The sequence below is a fragment of the Mangifera indica genome, chromosome 2 (genome assembly GCF_011075055.1).
Source record: "Mangifera indica cultivar Alphonso chromosome 2, CATAS_Mindica_2.1, whole genome shotgun sequence".
Lineage (NCBI taxonomy): Eukaryota > Viridiplantae > Streptophyta > Magnoliopsida > Sapindales > Anacardiaceae > Mangifera > Mangifera indica.
Window position 1 is genome coordinate 12,834,958 of NC_058138.1, and position 24,143 is coordinate 12,859,100.

General features: G+C 31.6%; 3 protein-coding genes across 3 annotated transcripts; 1 reads left to right on the forward strand and 2 right to left on the reverse strand.

The window, feature by feature from the left end:
- Positions 1-1,136: 1,136 nt before the first annotated feature.
- LOC123208375 (E3 ubiquitin-protein ligase RHF2A-like) lies at positions 1,137-6,505 on the reverse strand. The gene is made up of 9 exons (XM_044625847.1): positions 6,346-6,505; positions 6,060-6,192; positions 5,927-5,973; positions 4,375-4,437; positions 4,176-4,284; positions 3,688-4,070; positions 3,466-3,573; positions 2,963-3,355; positions 1,137-1,342 (listed from the first exon to the last, which is right to left on the reverse strand). The coding sequence occupies exons 2-8, from the start codon at positions 6,189-6,191 to the stop codon at positions 3,010-3,012; spliced, it is 1,188 nt and encodes a 395-aa protein (XP_044481782.1). The 5' UTR covers position 6,192; positions 6,346-6,505; the 3' UTR covers positions 1,137-1,342; positions 2,963-3,009.
- A 3,659-nt stretch (positions 6,506-10,164) lies between these two features.
- LOC123208374 (capsanthin/capsorubin synthase, chromoplastic-like) lies at positions 10,165-11,915 on the forward strand. The gene has a single exon (XM_044625846.1). The coding sequence runs from the start codon at positions 10,328-10,330 to the stop codon at positions 11,819-11,821; it is 1,494 nt and encodes a 497-aa protein (XP_044481781.1). The 5' UTR covers positions 10,165-10,327; the 3' UTR covers positions 11,822-11,915.
- Positions 11,916-21,533: 9,618 nt separating this feature from the next.
- Positions 21,534-23,402, reverse strand: LOC123208553. Its single transcript, XM_044626085.1, has 2 exons — positions 23,330-23,402; positions 21,534-22,660 (listed from the first exon to the last, which is right to left on the reverse strand). Exons 1-2 carry the CDS (start codon positions 23,400-23,402, stop codon positions 21,534-21,536), a joined length of 1,200 nt encoding a protein of 399 aa, XP_044482020.1.
- Positions 23,403-24,143: the final 741 nt, after the last annotated feature.

The following is a 24,143-nucleotide window of genomic DNA, read 5'->3' on the forward strand; positions in this document are numbered from 1 at the left end:
GGGTGGATCCAAAGCCAATAACTATATATACATATTTTTTATATATAATTGAAATATATAAATGATGTATTATTATGTGATCGAATGTTAAATTATCAAAATTTATAAATGTTAATTATTGTGGTTAGATTATTATTTAATTATACCAGATAATTTTTATTAAATTATGAAACTGTAAAATGCTATCAGTTTCACTAGTCGTGAATGTTATCTCTAAAAATTCTAATATTTTATTAATTTTATTGACCTCTACCATTGTGTCCTACAATGTTATCAACGTTGATGTGAGTGACAGGCAAATATAGCCGTGGTTTGGCTGATATCTTCACTAAACGAATCACTAAAACTCACTTGAAAAAAAAACATAAAGTCACTTAGGCTCGAAGGGCAGTGGGAAAAAGGAAAATGGTACAATTGGGAACAAATTAATGAATAAAATTGAAGACTGCCAACGTAGGGAACTATATAACACCTGTCTGCATCCATGCAAGGCCATTTCTTTGGAAGACTGAATATTTCAAGGGGAGTTTGGTTTTTGGAAATTAAAGAGTTATAGTGGTAATTTACCTTTTTTTATTTATATTATCTTATTTATTTTATCAAATAATAAAAGAGTGATAATTTTTTATTACTAATAACGATATAATAAGTAATACAACCTTACTTTAAACAATTATCAAGATAATATTTTGTTACAATTCTATCATTCTTTATTAATTTTTTGATACTAAATATACATTAATTTTAATTAATATAATAAGTAATATAAAATATATTTTAAAATAATATCTTAGTATCATTTTATTACATTTATTCTAACACAATAATTATTTATACCCATCAAGTAATCTTCAAAGTAATCTATCTTTTTGATAATTTTATATTTTTGTTGGTCAATGATTACCTAAATCAAATGCACCCTAAAGGGAGTTTGGTTTAAAAAATTTTTTATTATTAAAATAGAAAAATTACCGTAAAGATATATTACTTTAAAGATTACTAAATATAAATTATAACTATTTGATAAAATTATATAAAAATACATAAATATAAATAATTATTGTTTTTCTTAAAAATAATAAAAAAACATAAATATATTATTTTATTCAAATACCCTTAGAAAATGCTTGCATGGATGGAAAACATTAAAAACATCTTATATAATATCATTCAATTTACCATCCAACACTCAAACCATTAAGTTTTCAATTTACAATCATCAACTGTTTTCTATGTTCAAATAAAAGTGGTTTCTGTCTCCAGCTTTATTCTGAATCATCTTCTCAAAGGAATTTCTACAGGATGAAAAGAGGCAAAGCATCACATTACAGTATGCCAATACCTGAAAAATGGAAGGTCAAGGTTAATATCAAAGGCTTCTACATAGTTGAATATTTACTCACTTGCAAAACATATCAATCATCAAATAATAATCCAAGATTCAAACAAAAACAAAATCGGAATTTGAAAGCTTTAATTCGAATCTAGGTAATATACACCCCCCAAGCTACAAATTCCACTCTGCTTCTCGCCCTCAGCAATCCTTGAAAAACCTTTTGATATTTCATATTAAAAAGACAAATATACAAAATGCTGGAAGATGCCAAATAATTGAAGTCATCCTAAATTGTCACACTGAAAGGAGAAATCTTCCTGCCAACACTAATTTAGGAATATGACAACATAGCAAAACCCAAATGATTTAACGATACACTTTCAATTTTAGCATTGACACATGCAAAAACAAGCAGACAAGCCTTCACACAAATTTTAATATACCCAATGTAATAAACAACTATTCCACCTCTGGTTTGGGTATGTGGCTTTCATTGCATAACTTGGGTAACTATACTTTGCATTCCAATTACCTCTCCATATAGTCACTTTAATCATGAAAAGACAGCTAGAGAACTAAACCAGCGGCCATCAAGGAAGCAAAATTTCCATGAGTAGACACAAAATAAGCATGTTACAGTAACTCTTAAAATTGAATCCGTTATCTAGAAGCTCTATCCAAATCTAGAAACTTTCCACACATGCAAACAAGTAATCAAGTATGCTCCAACACAAAACTTGAAAAGATTGGTTAGCTAAGCAAAAAGTTGCATCACAGGAGGGAAGTGGAAAGCTGACAGTGAACACCTTAATCAGAGAGTAACTATTACACGACATTAAACACAGTGCATCAACAAAAACTGTAGTACCACCCCAGGCATATTAAAAATAGAAAGATGAATGACTCAGACTCTGTAATAGCCCAGAATTGGCACACATTCACCAAAGATTTTATTATATGTCCTTGTAATGTTAACTCTAAGCTCCCCCCCTCAGATTGAAGGCAACATTCATCTACTTAATTTGTTCACATGTGCAAGAACTAGGAGACCAAACTTCTAAATTTTCTGTTTTGTTGTTGAGAACCCTATGATAAATAAAAAACATCATGACATTATAAAAATGCATCATTATTTAAAGACATCTTGTTTTGATAGGAGAAGCCCACACGTTTTCCAAAAGAGTGGGTTTAGTTACACAATATACAAACCAGAAGACATCTAGGAAATATTCACCAGAGAAGGATTCAGTTTTTACACCCAGAAGACATCTAGGAAATATTCACCTGAGAAGGATTGAGTTTTTACAACCAGAAGACATCTAGGAAATATTCACCTGAGGCGGATTGAGAATTTACACCCAGAAGACAATATTTCAAGTTTCCACATCATTGTTTTCTTTTGATTAAAAATTTCCAACTTTTGACAGATGAAAATAATTTGTAACATTGAAATTGATAAAGCAACCAAAAACAAAATTAATAAATGATTTTTCAACAAAAAAGAAAGATATCAATCAAAAGAGGGAATTATAATCACAAGCGAATTGGTGAACATGTATTGAAATTTAAAATATAGTTAAGAGAAGATACATGCATTTATCCAAATAAAGAAAGAATTTGAATTACCTTTCAAAATAAAATGCCTTGTGCTGATAGAATGGCTGGAACTAAATTTAATTTGAGCCAGAACTAGCAGCACATGAAGCTTGGCCCTTATTATCAGTCACAGGACTATTGACCAGACTTCCAGATATTTGCTGGTTGTTTGATTCAGGACCTGAGCTATTTGGATTGTTCAATTCAGTAACTAAGCTATTTGTACCGTTTGTTACAGATGCAGTGTCAGTTCTAACATTGTCTCTGGTTTCTAGATGCTCCATCATGCGTGATACTGTAGCAATTCCAATTCCAGTATTAACCTCCCTTCTACCTTCAGAACCAAGATCTGCCGTTGTATTGTTGCGAGAAAAAAATCTTTCTTTCCATCCCCTTGTACTCTTTGAAATAGACTCCTTATACCTGAGGAGAAGATAAAGGTGGTCAAGTTTCCTTAGCACTCCAACTTGAAGGCAATCATATGATTTAATCAAACCTTGTCAAAAGTATAGAATTTGTTAAGCAATTGATACCTCATTGAAACAGCATTAAATCGGGATTTAAGAGACTCTGAAAATGATTGGAACTCTGATGGTCCAGCTCTATCTTGACTATTTGGGGAAGATTGATTAGGTGAGCTCCTAAAAGAAAATAATAAAAGCATAATTGCAATTTGATACAAAAACAAAGAATTATAAATATTTTAAACAAATAGATATTTTCATGAACATAATAGTTGAAAGAATGGTAGATACCTATTATTTGCGGTATTTCCCTGCTTATTTGGAGAAAGAGCATTTGATCCAGATGGTGAAGCTAAACCATTGTCACCTTGAACAGAAAGCAGTTGTACATTTGATCGTGAAGGATCTTCACCCACAGATGGAGGAGATGAAGGTGTAGCTGTAGGAGCTGGTTCACCTTCTCCTCTCTGAATAGGAGATGAAGAGACAGGACCAGCTGGAGTTGAATTAGGATGACCTGAGAACACTAAGAACTGTGGACGGCCATGAGCTGATGATCTATTCCTGTGGCCTTCCCTTCTAGAAATGTGGCGTGCTCGCCCCATTGCAGCAGCTGCAGCTAAGTGCTGGATTATACGCTCTTCAAGTTCAGCATCATTTGCACCCACTGGCAACTGCATTGAAGGTAACAACATTGAAATGACACTACCTTTAGCAACGAGATATATGTGGTAGTATTGACCAAATAAGCTTCCAAATAGCATAACAAGAGTACAAACATGCTGTAACTCAAAATCTCCCAGAGTTGGATGATGAAATATGGTAGCATTTCTAGATGTATTAAAACTAAAGTTTCTCTCCCGCTCTACAGCCTCAAGCAATTCCTGGCTGCCAAAGTGAGCAAAATCATAAATTCCGTAGAACTAAATGTGTGAGGTAAATAAAGAAAACAAAGAAGACATGGTATGGGATGAAAACCTGGTAGGATCCTTCAGGCTGATAGCTTGCCAACACATGGGGCACTGGGAACTTCTCTGACACCTACAAGAATGAAATAATATTCGAAACTTGTATCAAATATCTGTTTCAAATCTAGAATTGCTATAAGATTTTGACTAGATTCTCTTCTGATAGTGAAAATATATAAAAGGTAAGTTATAACTAGTGATTGGTCATAACTTACATGAAAGCAACCAGAAAGCAACACTCTAATATATTGAATCATCATTAGCCAAAGAATATTAAAGGGAAAACTCTATCAACATCAGGAAATCTAAAATTGACAATATCAAGAGCAAGGCTCACATATCAACAGTGTCACATGGCATGAGAAAGATTTAACTTGGAGTTTGCATCATAAAGAGATTGAAGATGAAGCAAATTCGAATGTTTTCAAGAGACAGATAGCCACATGCAAGCATTTCTAACACATTCCCAACAATGGAGGAGTACATATGAATCATAAGTTGGTTTTCAATTTATGTTTTCATAGTAATCTCGACCGAAAACCAGCACTTTTAATTACAATCCATGCTTAATAGTTAACCAACCAATTTCTATTTGATGAAGCCTGTAGCCTCTCATCTGAGACATTCAACCATCAACACAAGAAACATAAAAATATTAATTTTACAATAGCACACCTACATCCAACCAAAGATCCTAGCAATAGATTTCCTCAGAGTTTGAAATAACCAATTTCACAGCAAACTAGCATGAGTTCCCATGTAAAACAATTTATACATTCAAGGATCTTGAAACTGCTTGATCCCATTTCATTTACTTAGCATGCAAACTCATGGGGTAATCTAGCATCTTTTGTGACATTCAAAGCTATCTATGTTTTTGGAATCAAATTTGATTGAATGTCTATCCTTGAATGAAAACGTGAGGCTTCCATTAAATTCAAGGGGGCAGAAGTGATTTTGAAAGCATCAAACATGTCTTTATCATGTTCAAAAGATTATTAGGGACATATATACAGACTTATCTTGTTTTTATCCCAACTATAGTCAAGTATTGAGCCTTTTTAAATAAAAAATTTAGCTATATAATCTCAAGAAGAGTAGAAATCAATTAAACATTTATCGGAAAAACAATGCACCATATAATCTTTATTGCATGTTCCCGTGCCCCATGAATCATGATTAACAAAGGTTACAGAATGAAGAACATCAAACAAAGATACTAGCTCCCAAGAAATGGAAAATAATTTTCAATCCAACAGAGGCTATCAGAGGTCACTTGGGTGTCTACATTGGCATATTAGTTAAACCAGCCATATGTAAAACTACAGTTGCAAGATAACTGATGACACTCTTGTAGTTTGGCCAGGACATAGCACGAATATAACTTCATAACAATTATTCACATAAAGAGCGCCTTCATGTCATTTCAAATCTAGCTTGTCGTCATTAATTAGCAATCCCAAAAACCAAAACACTGTTATTACTAATAATTTGTTTGATATGAACTAATGAATCCATAAATAAGAATTTAAATCCCCCCAAACTGGTATGAAAATAAATACCATTCAAGAATGCACTGAAGATGGAACTCATGCTTGCAACTAGTCACCTGCATATAAAACAGACAACGCCTTCAGAACTATGTAAAAATAAAAATTCAAAAGAACACGCCATCAACACTGAATTCTAAAGTACCGTTGAAGGTTCACTCTCAGAAAAGGCTTCCAGACATATGCTGCACGCATCATCACAAGCCTCTTGGATTCCCCCTTCTACAAAAGCTGCAGCCGACGTCAAATGAACCTCAGACTGCTTGTTCTCATCCATCCTAAAACGAAACACCCAGCCCAAACATTGAGATTCCAAAACAAAAATGAACAAAAACCTAAACAAATAGTCACTTCACCAAAATTGAGTCGGTAAAAATTCAGAAAAAGTATAAAAATCATTCATTAAGTAACCGAATTGAAAAATAGTTTACCTATGGAGGGAAGATGTGGGAGTTTTGGGATGGATTGAGAAACCCTAGATTTTAGATTAGAGTGGAAATTATTGAGTTGGGAGTAATGGTGATGACTTTCGAGAAAGAGAGAGAGAAAAGACTAAGCTAGCTATTCTAGTCGTTCGAATTGCGACACGTGGCAAAGCTTGTTGATGATTGAAATATCTACTCTATTTTGACGAGTCTAGCCTTGCTTTAAAGTGGACCGTTTAGTCAGTCTATAATGGCCCATTCCGTGAGAGAAATTACAAAAGGCCATAAGGCTTACTCCCACCCAAAGGTTAAGATTTAAAAATTTAAAAATTTAAAAATTTATTAAATTTTATAATTATTATCAAAAATAAAAATATTATTTAAAATTGTTATTAAAAAAACTAATTTATCATCTTTTTTATCTTAATTTTAAAAATTAATCATTTCTCTTTAACTTAATTTAAAAAAGATATTTTTTCACTCCATCATATAAGATTTTCATATTTTAGGGTTAAGAGTCACCTCTCAAAGTTAAAAAAACATTATACTTATACCACAAAAATGCATTCTCTCTTTCCAACAACAATTCTTTATGGTGATGCACTCCAATGCATCATCAACCCTACCACCAATATCTTCTCTCTCTCAGATGGTTTTTCAACATAAAAACTACCAAAAATTAAATCCAAATGGTTGAATTTATCGTACGAATCTATGCATCAACTAATGCACAAATTGACCAAATGACATCCAGATTTGTGCGATATCGTTCGATCAATTTGTGCATCATCGAGTATAGATTTGTCACACAAATCCATGTGACAAATCTAACCATTTCGGCAGGATTTTGGGTGGTTTTCACATTAGAAAACTACTAAGGAGGGAGAGGAGATGTCAATGGTGGGGTTGACGATGCACCGTAGTGAATTATTAGAAAGAACAATCGTGAGAAAGAGAGAATGCATTTTTGAGGTGTAAATGTAATATTTTTAAATTTTAAAGGGGATGGTTATTAATTCTAAAATATGAAAACCTAAGATAATGGGTTAAAAAAGTAATTTTTTTAAAACTAAGTTAGAGAAAAACTGTTAGTTTTCAAAATTAAGATAGAAAAATGACATAAATAGTTATATGGTTGAAGGATTATTTCCGACCCAAAGATTGTTGTTTTTCCAAATTTCCACATTTTAACTATGAAAATCCCAAAAACCCACTTACAAGTGGTTAAATTTAATGCTTTCTATCAGAGTATACTTAAAATGACTGTTTTACCCTTTTCAATTGAAATGACAGAAATGTCCTACAAGCCAAAAGTCTATATTACCCTCTTTCAATAAAATGACTAAAATACCATTCAAATAAAAGACCAAATGCCCTATAAATTAAATAACCAAATTACTTTAATCCAAATTACCGTTGTCAATACTAACCGGTTCACTCTACACAATTTAACTAGTAATAATGTGCATTTGCTAAGTTCATTTGTTATCTTCTCTAGCCTGAAAACAATATAGTATTTTGGCTTGAATTCCTGATTTTTGCTTGGAAATGCCTTTGATTTTGTTGGAATGAAATGCAAAGAGTTGAATGTAATGCAAATGCCAATACTGGTCTGCTTGGAAACCTAGAAATGCAATGCAAGTACTGGAAACCTAGAAATACAATGCAATGCGATTATAGGCAATTTTGATTCAAAAATGTTGATTGGAAGAACACAGAATATTTCACTGAGAGCAATAATCCAAAAAATTTACATACCCCAACAAATTTCTCTAATGTAATTATCCAACTGTCATATAGTTCAAAATCAAGTTCAAAATCCACAGATTCATATATTCAACAATTTGTTTTATCTTTCACTCTTCTTGTAGATTTCTGATGTCCCGAAAACCCTACAAATGTAACCAACACATCAACTAAAGCAATAAGCATAACAAGTATGCTAACTAAAGTTTAGCATATTTTTTAACTCTAGCGCTCCCAATTGCCATATTTTTTACACTAGTCCACCTTATGCCAACTAGGGAATTCCACTCCAAATTACAATTTTCTTTGGCGTTTTCACGGATTATGCATCTATAATTTTTAAACCATTTACCAACGTAAAATATCATATATTATATCATCTGAACACCCATAAACATCAAAACAATGTATGCATTAACAGTAAATCATTACAACGACAATATACTATCATTCGAACTTAGAATTTATAAATATAAAATAAAAATTAATCTTAATACCTGTAGATAATAATTTAGGGTTTTTCCAAAAGTTAAGTAGCACAACAAAATTATATTTAATTAAATTAGTTAGAATTGTTGATTATTTTTATTTAAATTCTTTAAAAAAATAATAATTCTGATTAATATATCTTGTAATTTTCTCTTTTCAAATTAAAAATAATAAAGTAGTGAGAAGGTGTCCCACCCAAACTCAACCTAATCTATGTTAGGATGAGTAATAGCCTGTCCCAACAGGATGTGTTTGCCTTCCCTGCTCTCAATTCTCAACATATAGATTTTGGGTCAATGAGTGATTAAATTTGGTCCTGCTGTATATTAACCAGAGGCTTCTATGTTTTAAATTATAGGCTTGTAACTTATATAATCTATTTAGTATTAAAAAATAACTTCCAAATTATCATTGAATCATGTTTTTAAAAGGGTAAAAGACTTATTTCCACCAAGGTGCACTGTAAACTCAAATTAATTTAATACTTACTAATTTATTAAATTTTATTATTACTGTCAGGGTAAAATTGTTATTTAATAAAAATAGTTAAAAAACTAAAAATTTATTATATTCTTCCATTTTCTAAATTTAAAAATCTAACAATTTTTTTTAATTCAAAGTTTGAAAACTTACCCTTTTCCCCTAGGGTTTTTTCACCCACACTATCGATGACCAAAGATAACGACAACCTTCTTCTCTTTCCTCTCGACTTCTCTGTCACGTACGACTACCAATACCAACTAGAATAAATGGCCCGAAAATGGACATTTCTTGGAATCTTTGTCAACTCCTCTTTGTGACGAAGATTGGTGCGAAACATCAATCTTCAACATCGTTTGTCTTTGGAAAACACCGATTAGCACCAAGATGAAGGATGCCAAAGATCGACGTTTTGCACCGATCTTCGTCACTCTTCACTGCAAAAAAGAGTCAATAGAGATTTTAGGAAACTCCGGTTTTCAGGCCATCCATTCTAGCCTGTATTGGTGGTGATTCGTGGCAGAATAAGAAGACTAACTATCGATCTGAGAAGATAAGTAAAAATGAAACCTTAAAGAAGAAAGAATAAGTTTTTAAATTTTTAGTGAGAGAAAATTGTTAGACTTTTCAATTAAAAAAGAAAATATAATAAATTTTTATTTTTTAATATTTTTATTAAATAATAATTTTATTTTTGATAATAATAATAATAAAATTTAATAAATATTTAAATTTTAAAAAATTATTGTATATGAATAGGGTTAAACACTCAACCCCGGACTGGAATACTCTTTTCGCCTTTTTTTTAAATCCGTTTACCATTCGACTCTTCCCAGTCAACGGAGAGAGACTTTGGAGTGGAGAATACGAAAGTGTGAGGTCGGTCCCATTAACCGACCAGCCTTCCTCAAAAGAGAAATTAATTAATATAAAAACAAAATGGGAATGGTGGGGCCAGCACGTGGACGGCCAAAATTTAACGAAACAGAATTCTAAAATCATGTGGACTTACCAACCATATACATTTTGTTTGTTTTATTTTTTGTGTAAAAAATTAACTTTACTTTTAGGGTGTTTAAATGAAGAAAAAATTAAGTCAGTGTTTTATCTTAAAGGCGGATTAAAGATTTAATAGGAAAATCCCACTAGTTTGGCGCCTGCACCTAAACTGGCGAGGGAGAATCATTTCCCTGTTCTTGGTTGGAGATTCCTCTCTGTCAATTCTCCATTATTGGCATTAGCCCACTTCTTCTATTCTCTTTCTGACTCTGCCATGGCAACTCTTTTCAGGCAGTTTTCACCGCCTCCTGCTGCTATGACATCCCAAATAAATCACTCACCAACACCTTCATTTTTTCCGATTCAAACGACCCACAGCAAACCTTCGAGAAAATTAATCAATCACAGAATCAATACTAGCAAGTTTGGTAATTTTCTTGAGCTTACACCCGAGCGCAAACCTGAGTTGCTAGACTTTGATCTCTCCTGGGTCAACCCCTCTGATCGCTGTCGCTTCGACGTCGTCGTCATCGGCACCGGACCGGCTGGCCTCCGTCTGGCTGAGCAAGTCTCAAGTCACGGAATCAAGGTATGTTGCGTTGATACTTCACCGCTTTCTGAATGGCCTAACAATTATGGAGTTTGGGTTGATGAGTTTGAAAGCATAGGACTTGAAGATTGTTTGGATAAAACTTGGGCCATGACTTCTGTTTATATAAATGATCATAAAACCAAGTACTTGGACAGGTCTTACGGTCGACTTAGTAGAAATAAACTCAAGTTGAAGATGATGGAGAATTGTGTCAAAAATGGGGTTAAATTCCACAAGGCTAAGGTTTGGGAAGTGAATCATCAAGAGTTTGAATCTTCAATCATTTGTGATGATGGAAAAGAGTTTAAAGCAAGTCTGGTTGTTGATGCAAGTGGTTTTACAAGCTCTTTTATTGAATATAACAAGCATAGAAATCATGGTTATCAGATTGCTCATGGAATTTTAGCTGAAGTGGAGAGTCATCCTTACGATTTAGACAAGATGGTTTTAATGGATTGGAGAGATACCCATTTGGGGAATGAGCCTGAATTAAGAGCTAACAATAAAAAACTCCCTACTTTTCTGTATGCCATGCCGTTTGATTCAAACTTAATATTCTTGGAAGAAACTTCATTAGTGAGCAGGCCAGTGTTATCTTACGTGGAGATAAAGAGAAGAATGGTTGCCAGGCTTAGATATCTTGGAATCAGAGTGAAAAGAGTGATAGAAGATGAAAAATGTTTGATCCCAATGGGGGGTCCTTTGCCCACAATGCCTCAAAATTTGATGGCAATAGGTGGGACTTCTGGGTTGGTTCATCCTTCCACTGGGTACCAGGTGGCTCGGACTCTGGCTTTAGCCCCTGCTGTGGCTAGTGCAATAGCAGAGTGCCTCGGCTCCACCCGGATGGTCAGAGGCCGGCCACTTCACCGCAAAGTTTGGAATGAGTTGTGGCCAATGGAGAGGAAAAGTAGCCGAGAATTTTATTCTTTTGGTATGGAGACATTGTTGAAGCTTGATTTAAATGGGACTAGAAACTTTTTCAATGCATTTTTTGATTTGGATCCTTACTATTGGCACGGGTTTCTGTCCTCAAGGTTATCTTTTGGAGAGCTGGTTTGCTTGAGCTTGTCTTTGTTTGTACGTGCGTCAAATTATTCCAGGTTCGATATTGTTACCAAGTGTCCTATGCCTCTAGTTAAAATGATGGGCAATCTGGCACTTGAAGCCATTTGAAGATTGAGGGTTGTAGCTATAATTTCGTTGAGCAATTGTGCTTCTTTCATTTACGAATTCATGTTGATCAAGTATAAACTCGCTCGATTATTGATACTCGTTGTTAAAGTTGGTATAGAATCCAAAACTCTTTTGGATAGGACAGACTTAATACATTGAAATTGTTGTATATATGTATCGGTCAAATGAGTATTTCTCACTCAAATTTTGATGCGTTCTTAAAGTCACATTTGTAAAATTTGAAAAACCCAAAGTCTCATCTATGAGTCAATTAGGTTAAAATTTTTTGTTAGAGACTAAAGTAAAATCATTATTTTATTAATAATATTAAAAAAATATAAAATTTATTATTTTTTTCTCATAAGTTTTAAAAACTAACATTTCACCCCTACTTGAAATTTTTTAAATTTGAAAAATCACATTCCCCCCCCCCCCATCAAAACCTGAGGGATTTTTTTTTTCCCCTTCGACTACTATCTTTGATGTTGACGACCTCTCCTCTCTATCCTAAACAGTTGGCCGACACAAAGAAAGTAATCTAGAGTAGATTTTCCTCTAATGAAGAGATTCCAGATCTTCTCATCGCCAGATCTCTTCATCTCCGACGAAAAGATATACTCCAGATTACTTCCCATTCATCGGTTAACAGTTTAGGGTTGAGAAGGGAGGTTGTTGACACCAGAGGTAGTGTCAAAAGGATGAAGAAAAAGTTTGGGGAGAGGGGAATGTAACTTTTCAAAGTTAAAAAACTTTAAACAACGATGAAGTTGTTAGTTTTTAAAACTTAGGAGGGAAAATATAATAAATTTTATATTTTTATAATATTATTAATAAAATAACGATTTTACTTCTACTTTTAATAAAACATTCTAATAATAATTTGGTCATGAGTGAGATTTTACATTTTTTAAACTCCACCGATATAACTTTGAAAATGTATTAAAACTTCAGTGGAAAATAGTCCTTATGTATATATCCAATCAACGTATACTATCATAAATGGGCTGCTGTAACATAAACAACTCATATACGAAGGAAACAAATATGGCAGGTTGTGTTTTGAATGTGTACTTTGAAAAGTGTAAGCCCAAGCCTGGAAAAGGAAAGAAATCAAAAGAAAGAGAAGTCCAGAATCAAAGAATAGCATGTGTACAAGAGTTTTTTTTATCCCTCTCAGGCATAATATTACTATTAGTAGCCTATAAAATGAGTGGTCTCCTTGATTAAGAGGACCTTTTAAGGCAAAACAAAATAGAAATAATATTTTCTCTCAATTTGTCACATTTTCTGATAGGAACCAATTGTGGATTAAAAAAGAGCCAGTGCCAAACCCTACTATTCTATTGTAATGGTAAAATGGTTTAAATCTTTTTGTAGCCACCAAGTTACAACAAGGTAGCAAGTACTAACAATTTTGTAACCCCTAAATAAGACATGGTATTTATATACAAAATAACCCCTAAGCTAAACCTAGCTAGTATATTGTGTAGTCTTGCTCCACGTTAGTGGTTTCCTATATCCAATCGACTGTAATGTATTCAAGGTTGTTAGTGACTCTATCCTCTCTTTCCACTCCTTTTCGTGTAAAATTTTTCTAATCGCTCTTCTATGTACTTTGGATTGTATAACGATCAAATTCTCTTCTTGTTTCTCTTCTTAGGATGTCCACTTTGCTGCTATTCCCTAGGCCTTCAATGGATCAATCTCCATTCCAACCACTTAACATTGCCCTCCCCATTGAAACAAACCTTGTCCTCAAGTTCTATTTCCTCGTATAATCAGCTAAATGTGGCAAAATCTTCCTATGTTGCATCCACTGGTGGACTCTGTGACTATTGTAGCAAGACTGGGGCTTTTGTTGGCCTCGATGAACATGAAATAAGATGCTAGAATAGCCACTTGAACAATGATGGGTTTCTTGTAAAAACTATAAGATGGTAGGCCATGGATCGTAGCAAGCACATATCCTTTAAATGGCTTTAAGAGCGAAACATGGAATGTGAGGTGTATCTTACTATGCAGAAGAAGTTAAAGAGTGTATGCAACAGGTCACACCGTCTTCACTAAGGGTTCAAAGTATCGCCGGTTGAGTTTGTTGTTGGCTTGCTTAGCAATAGTAGTTTGCCAATATGGTTGTAACTTCACTAGGAGACTAGATCCCTTAGTGCGAAAGAACTGTTAGTCCTCTTTTCATTGGCCATGTCTTTTATATGCATTTGAGCTTCGTAGAGACGCAATTTAAGCTAAGAGTATGCATTTGAGCTTCGTAGAGACGCAATTTAAGCTAAGAGTATGCATGGTCCGGTTTGGTTTAATTTGAGAAATTTTTAAAACAAACTCAAATAAGTGGTTTGGTAATCTGAAAATAAATCAAACCAAAACAAATTGAAAAATTATGAGTTAGTTTAGTTTGAATTATGGGTTAAATGTTAAAAAAAATATATATTGTAATTATTAAAATACAAGATTGTTAATAAATATAACATTAATGTCAGTCGCTCAAATCACTTAAATTAGAATAAAAATGTATTTAAGACAAACAGGCAGCCTAGCAGATAAAAATGAACTGAAAATAATAAGGAATAATTTGAAAATATAAACCCTTGTAAGACTAATGTATCTCCATAATACAAAAATACGAGAAAATAATTCTCATGCTTCAAGTTTATATAGAAACATAATATATTAAATCCCTTTTAATTTATTTTTATAAGGTTTTATATTCATATTTTTTATCCACAAACATTTAATAATCATTTAAAATCAAACAGAACAGAAGTTTAATTATTGCGAAGCATCAAGCAAAGATGTAGAAGGAAGAAAGTAGAAGACTTTCTCATAATTAAATTGAAGAACATCAATTATATGTGGGCAAATACAATAAAGCATAAAAATCACCGAAATTGTAACCTAAAACATACATACATACATACACACACACACACACACACACACACACACACACACACACACACACACACACACACACACGTTATAATTCTATACAAATCAAACTATTTTGCAATCTAAACCAAACCAAATTGTAAACTAAATGGTTTGGCCTGATTTTATGACCTGAACCAGTATTTGCACATTTATAATTTTAGTTAACAGAGAAGTGTTAAAGTAGGTATCTTTACCCCGATCATTATATCAATGTATTTGTATTGTAATCATATTTCTATTAATATAATAGTGATTTTTCATCAAATGTCTTTTACTTTAAGTTAAATTACATGAATGTGTTTAGGATGGTGGAACCATGACAAGAGGATAAATACATGTCAACTGATCATGAGAATTTTATATTCACATATAGTGGTTATTCTGGAAATGTTCAGAGTCTCAAATTATCCTAACCTAAGACAAATAATTTGGTTAGTGCTATTGTAGTGTTCAATGATTGTAACACCTTATCCAAAAGTACTACCCTCTAAAGGGAAATATAACTTCATTTGACTATTTGAGCATGCAAATCACTTAAAACCCCATTCAAACATTCATAATTTATAATACTGTAAAAAAACCTTATTAAAATATTATTTGTCAAAAGAATAAAATAGACATCAATTATGATGATAATTAAAAAAAAAACTGAAAAATCCACATTCATTATTATTTCTCCAAAATAAGGTATGGTTCCTGAAGAGACTAGAGCCCTTGAAGTGAAACCAATCTCTGAAATATATGAACATAAGAATACGTAAATCTCTATAAATTATGTTTATATAAAAAAGTTGTGGACCTATGAAATGGTTAACATTGATAAAATATTTTCATTTGCAGTCACTACTAAGATTATGAATTGTGATGATTTTGAACTATGTATTATGGATGAATGTAGACAAAGACATGATTGATTTAAGTGGGAAGAAACAATTCAGATAGAATTAACTTCTCTTAGAAAACGTAAAGTATTTAGGCCCATGGTCCAAATGCCTATAGATGTCCAACCCATTAAGTATAAAGAAGTATTTGTGAGAAAAATGAGATTGTAGATAAAGCAAGACTTATGGCCCAAGGTTTTTCATAAAGTTCGGATATAGACTTTGATCAAACATACTCACCTGTGATTGATATAATCACATCTAGATATTTGATCATGTTAACAATCTTTGAAGGACTAGATATGCATCTAATGGACATAGTTTTTACTTATTTGTATAGAAACTTAGATATTGAAATCTATGTGATCATGTTAACAATCTTAGAAGGAGTGGATATGCATCTAATGGACATAGTTATTACTTATTTATATAGAAACTTAGATATTGAAATCTATGTGAAGCTCTCTAAACGATTTAAATTGTTTGAAGCAAAAAAAATCAATCTAAGAGGCATGTATTCAATCTAATTATTAAAATCATTGTATGAATTGAAATAATTTGGAAAAAATATGATATAACTGTCTCAATGAATACTTGATAGAGTAAGGTTATATGAATGATCTTATATATCCATATCCTTTTATAAAAATTTCAAAATCAGGATTTGTCATTATAACAGTATATGTTGATGATATGAATTTAATTGAAACTCCTGAGGAACTTATAAAAATTCTCAAATATCTAAAAAATGAATTTGAGATGAAGGATTTGGGAAAAACGAAATATTGTCTGGACTTACAGATTGAACACAATTTAAATGGAATACTTATCGGTTAATCAACCTATACTAAAAATTTGTTAAAACACTTTAATATGGATGAGATTTATACTTTGAGCACCTCAATGGTTATTTGGTCTCTTGATGATAAAAAGACCCATTTCATTCTAAAAAAGAAAATGAAAAAAAAAATACTCGGTCTTGAAGTACCTTACCTTAATCTTATTGATATCCTATTATATTTGACCCAATACACTAGACCAGATATATCATCCTAGTGAATTTATAAACCTAATTTAATCTACACCAACCTGTTGATACTAGAGCCAAATCAAACACATATTTTATTACCTATGTGGAGCTAGACATCTAGGATTATCTGTTTTGTTAAATCCTTTAAAAATCTTAGTTTGGTTGGATATAGAATTGCTAGTTATATTTGTTACCCTCACAAGGCCAATTACAAACGAGATATATCTTCACTTATAATAACATAACAATATCATGACGTTCTACCAAACAAACTTTGATTGCAACATCTTCAAATCATTTTAAGATTTTAGCTTTCCATAAAGCTAATTGAGAATGTATATGGTCACGATCATACATCATATTCAAAACACATGTAGTCTTCCTTCTACAACTAACACTATTTCTATATCACATGAAGACAATGCAATTTGTAAAAGAAGAATACATTAAAAGAAACATAACCAAACATATTTCACCGAAGTTCTTTTATACTCATGAGTTCTAGTAAAGTCGAAAAATTGATGCCAAGGAAATACGCTCAAATGATAACCTTATAGATTTACTCACGAAGACATTATCAACATCAATCCGCAAGGAAAAGCTTGGGCAATTGGGGGTGGTGGAAAAACACTAAAAATACATTTGCATTATACATATAAATATTTGCTTTGGTTAAAAAGCTTAAGGGAATTCAAGCAAAATTTCTTTTTAATACAATATTTTGTTTCTTTATATTTCGATCCCGCTTTAGTTTCTTCTATTATATTTACAACAAAATATAAATATAAATATAAATAAATAAATTAAAGCTTATAAAAGGAACCTTGGGCTTAACTAAAGTTCATCATATATGTGATGGTTTTGTAATGAATTAATCTAAGCCCAAACAAGTCATAATTAGATAAACCATTTTATACTCGAAGTATTATTCATAATAATAATATAAAATAATGTTGTAACACATTCACTGTTAGTACAATTACAAATTCGTACTTATGAAATGCCAACAGAAAAAGTACCACTAGTACACTCGAGTTGTAGAGAGAATCATTACAACAAAATCTTCATTATAAGCTTCAAAGGGTAGCTTTAGTAGCAAAAAATGAGACTCCACATATAAGGGAGTATGAGTTCAAGTCTTTTTTGATGTCATTTTAAAATTAAACTCTCACTAGACTTGGGGTTTTACTTGTTCGGTGTGGTTAGGCTGGTCCAACTCAGATGGGTTCCTCGTTACTAAAAAAGAAATCTTTATCATGAGATCTAATTGGAACAAAAATAAGATGATCACTATTATCAAAAGGTTTCCACTCACAAGAGAATTGAAATTGTCATCCTATAACAAGATTCAATAACCAAAAGTTACGACTCTAACGATCTTTCAAGATTAAATTCCCAGCAGAAACATAAAGACAAAATTTGAAGTCGCAAACAAATTTTGGAAGCCTATAATATTTAAGTTATTATATATATTATATTTCGAAGTTCTTCTTAAAGATCAACCCATGACCTTGTTAGAAATTTTCTAATGTAGACTAATATTAATTATAATTTTGATTTAATAAAACCGGGCAGTCCAATACTCATTTACAAATGAGCTTAAATGATTAATAAGGATAACTCTAATACACTTAGAGATAATAATCTGGGTAAGTAATATAAATATGAGTCTTAAGGTTTATATTAAACCTTTGATGGGGGCATGGAGGGTTGGAGTCAATTAACCTACTATATATTGATTAGATCTCTACTCCAAAACTTTTTACAGTATAATTTGCTCCATTGAAAGTTGTCATTCAAGAAAGTTTATAGAGTAGAAGACTAGTTACGTCGAAAGGTAATTTGGACAGGTAATTTCAGTAGCTTTACAAATTCAAACTACATGACAATCTAGACATTCCTATAACCATAAAGTATCTAATTCAATATTTTATATATTATGTGTAGATCCTGCGAATTGAAGCCTTGGTTTTGATTTTCCTATCTTGTTTGTGCATTGCAGCAGCAGATTTTCATGCACATACAGTCATACTAACACTGGTGCAAATTTTTATTGATTCTATATTTATACAATAAAACTATGTGTATACATTTTTAGTATACAAATGTATACATATATGGATGTATAATGATGTAATTGAGTAATTTTAAATTAATGATAAAATAACATCCAATCATATGATGACATATCTATAGATATACACATTTATGTACTAAAAATATATATATATATATATAATATTGTTTATGTTAGTACATAGGTAAAATATTAAAAAGTAAACAAACAAATAGGAAACCCTAATCTACTCAAGCACGTAAAAAGAATAAAGCCATAAAAGCTTTTTAGTGATGTTTATTAGGAACTAGATACAAATCCTTCAAATTTTCCTTCTTTTTAATTTTTGATTCATTTATTAACACGATCTCTATAAGTTCTATGGAAAAAAGTTTTATACTAAAATGACAAAGCATAGTGATCCAATCATTGTAACAACAGATGAACTTGGAGAAATACTTGCATGTTAACAGTGCCATTGGACACCTGGAAACATTAATTCCAGCTTTGAATGGAATCCGTGCAAGATATGAAGTCTGCCATAATTGAAGAAAGAGAATAGTTGACATGTTGTGTTATAACATTATTCAATGCAATAAATTTTTTTTATTACCCAATTATTAATTTACTTTTCTTTCATTTAACATATCAATCGTTAAATTTAAAAATTAATATAAAAATAATTATTAAACCATAAATTTTCTTTTTTTAAAGATATGACAAAACTGTTCAAACAAATCAATAAGTCTTTAAATCATCAAAATTTCTCTCTCAAATGACTAGAATCTTATTACTTATCAAGATAAGATAAATATACAATATTCAACTGAGTTATGCTTTATAAGAAAATCTACAACATGCAGGATTTGTCTTTTTTTTATATAGAATTTCAAATTAGATAATTGATAGAACAGTAGTGTTCTTTTAATGAATAGTTGTTCAACCTTTTAAATTATCTAATGTGACATATTATCCATACCATCCACTTGACACAACACATACCTGTGAGTGTTATATAGTCAGTTATAGGGAAAAAAGGACATGCTTTCCTCCACTCCTTGATAGACAAATCTCTAGTTCCTTTAAACTTTGGGGACCAATGCTTACTTGGCATCCCATACACCAGGTACAAGCTCTTCTATAGTTAGTGCTCTCTAAATCTCCCCTTAATCCCTTTAAATGTCTATATGCTAGCAATGCACAATTTAGTTATTTTATACTTTCAAATACACCACCTTTGTTCTCTCTCAAATCCCCTTACATTATATTTATGGTCTTTGTGGTGTCCACAGGTTTAGTTTGCAAGGTTGATCCTTGTGCCATTGTTTGGCTAACCTCAGGTGGGAAAAGAACCTTTAAAGCATTATCAATAATCATTTTAGTTTACTTGGGAACGTTACCCTACTTAGTCAGACAAGTAATCCCCAGGGCATTGTAATTGGATTCACAATTACTACACCTAGTAATTTAAAGTTTTACTAGTCCTGGTAGATGCTCGAACCTAAGCCCCTCCCTTGGAAGTTCTAATGCTCCACCATTTTTGCTAACCCTTAGGGGCTTACCCATTAATTATCTTAATCTCTTTATTCTATAAAATCTACAAAACTTTAACTCAAAAAGTCATAATTACAGATGTTTCATATAGGTATGTGCATGAAGCATCTCATAGGTATCATCATGTGATAGCCCTTATGCTTTCACATTGGATTCATAAGGTAGAGATCACATTGTAATGACTTACAAACCTATGCTAAAGATCACACAACAATGACACATCATGCCAAAGAGCACACAATGATATCATGTTATCTCTATCTTATAAATGTTACACAACATTAGTATTTATCCTCATCTCCATTTAACTTTACACTAGAAAGCACATATACAATGACTATCATTTTCCTTCTTATGCCAAATATCGCACAAAATTGGCATATACTCAATATTTTTTAGTATTAAATTACACAACATTGACTCTTGTTTCTTAACCTTATGACATGAATCACACAACCATTGTTATTCATATACCTAGTTGTTTCAACATAGTGTACAACTCTTAAAATCAATTCAATCTTAATGTTCTTATCACATCATGCATGCCTTAAATCACACAACTTAAGACATTTTGTCACATACTTTCATCTTATGTCACATAAATTAAGGTTACTTCTAATATTCAATTGCCTTATATCACATAGATCAAGGCCACAAGACATTTATAAATCCTAGTGCACACAACTTAAGGCTATAATAGTAATTTAAGGTCCCATTCTATTGTACAACTTCATAAACAAAAGTTTATGATCTATGAACGACTGTCCATTATTTTAGTGAATGATTGGGTGTTACTATCTTTCTAACGACCATTTTTCATTTCATCCATACACTATCATTCATCCATTATGAACAATTCACCTTTTATTTTCTACCTTACATCTAAACGGTTTTTCTCCAACATGAATGGGCATTCAATTGTGTCTATAATTCAAATTCTTAGGTTTTTTTACTCTTGTTTCCACTCCTAAAGCATTTAAAAAAAAAAAAAAAAGGGCTCTATGTACCTTAGTCATAGAAATCATTGTAGAACTCACTTTAAAATGCGTAATTCACATTAATTCACCTAAATTTCCCTTTCTGAATTCTTCACTTCATTACTAAACAATTACATACTAGTCCTCATGCCAACAATACATATAATTCATGTTTTTAAGCATAAGAAAATATTACTAAATAAACAAAATGTAACATCTAGTTTGGTAAAGTATTATATAATGAACTAACTTTGCATAAGTGAGACATTTATTCATCCCTCACATTTTCTATGCTAAAACATTGGTCGGGGAAATACCAACCATTCATTCGGAGAGCAACTTGTTGTTTCACAATCGGAAAATGTCCCATAATCTCCCCTTTCAAACTAGATATGTAACAAGTATTGTCCATAAAGGGCAAGTAATAAAGACAGTTGCTTTCTCCTCCCCACTTCTTTGTATTGTTCAATCTTGAAGACATTTCACTAAGGAAAATAGCTTCATGTTCATCTCTCAAATGGTTCACCTTAACCCATTCCATCTTAAAGAAATTTATTGTGTACAATTCAAGGTGGTAAGTCCTCAGAGAGAAATCAACAATCAATAGTTGGTTCTTTGAAGCCACGAACCTCACATGTTGAACATCGCTCAATTGAGGTAAGCCTTTTAGATTTAGAAGAATCACCTCACAAGTTTTGACACTTAGAACACCAATTTGATACTCACTTGTAATACAAAAAATCCTTCCACCGAAAACCACAATGTCCATAATAGACCAAGTTTTCCCTTTAAAAGAGAACTCTTGCCATCTGTTCACTCTAGAGACAAAGAACATCAATGTGTGATACACTGGAGAAAGAACTGCAAGAAGAAAATTATCTTTGGCATCTCCTATGGAAGCAAACGCAGCACGGTCAGGGCAACACAAATAATTAGGAGCTTCAAACAAACGAGGGTATCTGAGCTCATGGCCTGTGATAGGATTGATGACCCAAACATTAGTAAGAATATCTTCCATGATTAAATATCCATTTGAAAGACCAATACAGAAATTGCGAGCAAGGGAAGGAAGCTTAGTTTTAAATGTGTCTAAAGAAGTTATTTCGTAGAAATAACAAGATTTCTTAGCTCGAGTTGGAATATATATGACAAGAGGTGGTTTTGAAGCCATGAATGTGTTCTTGGTTTCCGAATAAAACAATCTCCAGCTTCTACAAACTTTGCCAAAGTTGAGAAAATCTGCAACATTCAGATTGTTAGATTTAGAGAAGATTTCAAGAAGTTCCTTAGGAAGATCAGCCCATGGTCTTGACTCTGCAAGGTTGACAGGAGATGTTCTTTGTTTCTTCCTCAATTTTTCGAGCATTCTTTTCTTCTCTATTTTGGGTGGTGTGCCTGCATTTTACTCAAATAAGAAGACAAAAAAAAATTTTCTTTAAACTAAATTTAATCTTACAACTCTTAAATGTAATATTATGTTATTTGACTAATGCATTAGATAGTTTTTCTAATAAACTTATAAACAATTAAATAGAAAATAAAATTAAGACTGTTTCAATATTAGTTTTATAAATATTACTAAAAATTCAAAAAAAAAAAGAAAGTTGAGAAACATTAAAAGAATCTAGTTCTTTAACCTTTTTAACACTGCACCTCACCCACTTAAATAATCTTTTGTCAGAATGAAGGCACTATCAACCAAATCTAAACCATACATGGTCTTAGAAAATTATAAGTCAACACCACAAATGATATTATCTGGAAATTTCTTTAGAAAATATATAAATATAAATTATTACTCTAATTTAGATCAATTTAATAAAATATATGTGCGAATGAGACTCAGGACTATCAGAAGGGTTAGATTATAAGTTTCAATTTATTAATTTACGAAAATTTCAAATATATAAGAATCATGTAAAAAATATATATAAATTAATTAATCAAAAGTTCACTATTAAAAACACTCATTAAAGTGGTTAATTATAAATAAACCTTACCAATTAATACAAGTAGAATAATTTTAAATATATCTATTTAGACAAAGAATGTGTGTGTAATTACCTGAGATTGTTAATGCTTGCACTTGTGGTCGAAGATGATAACGATCAACGCCGCCTCTCACTCTCGCTTCCATATCTATCTATTTTTTACACAGTGTGCAACTAGGGTTTGTAATGCTTATATACAATGAAAATACAACTATGTGTTTAACATATGTCAAATTCTGATAGGTACAACCAATTTTGATATGTATCTTTGCAAAAATGGTACTACATTTATATCTATTGTATTTATCTTATTATTACACTTTTGTGTAATTATTCAATTTATTAGCCTAAAAATAACTTGGATGAAATTTATTAGTGAAAAGTGTATCTTTATAAGTTGGATAATTAAGAAAAAAAAAGAAGAAACTTTTTAATAAATAACACCATTAATATAAGTCTAGACTTGACAATTTGTGTCATCGGATCGTGTTTGTGTCATATCAGTTCAAGTATCAAGTTAGAGACCTTCAACTCTAACCCATTTTGAATCAGAACGTGTCAATTTTTTTCAACCTTAACCCAACCCTTTAATGTTCAGAGTGACCTAGCACAACCCAAATTAATCTGAAATTGTCTATTGTTTTCACACTTCTAAGTGTTTTTAGCATTTTAATTTTTTCACAAAATTGCCTTAACCTATTGTTAATAAAACACATAATATAATACTATATCTTCTATATAAATGGTATAAAAAATTACATACCAAAAATAATCTTACTAACCATATCACATTCTCACTCTTGAATAATAAAATTATATATATATATATATATATATATATATATATATATATATATATATATATATATATATATATATATATATAT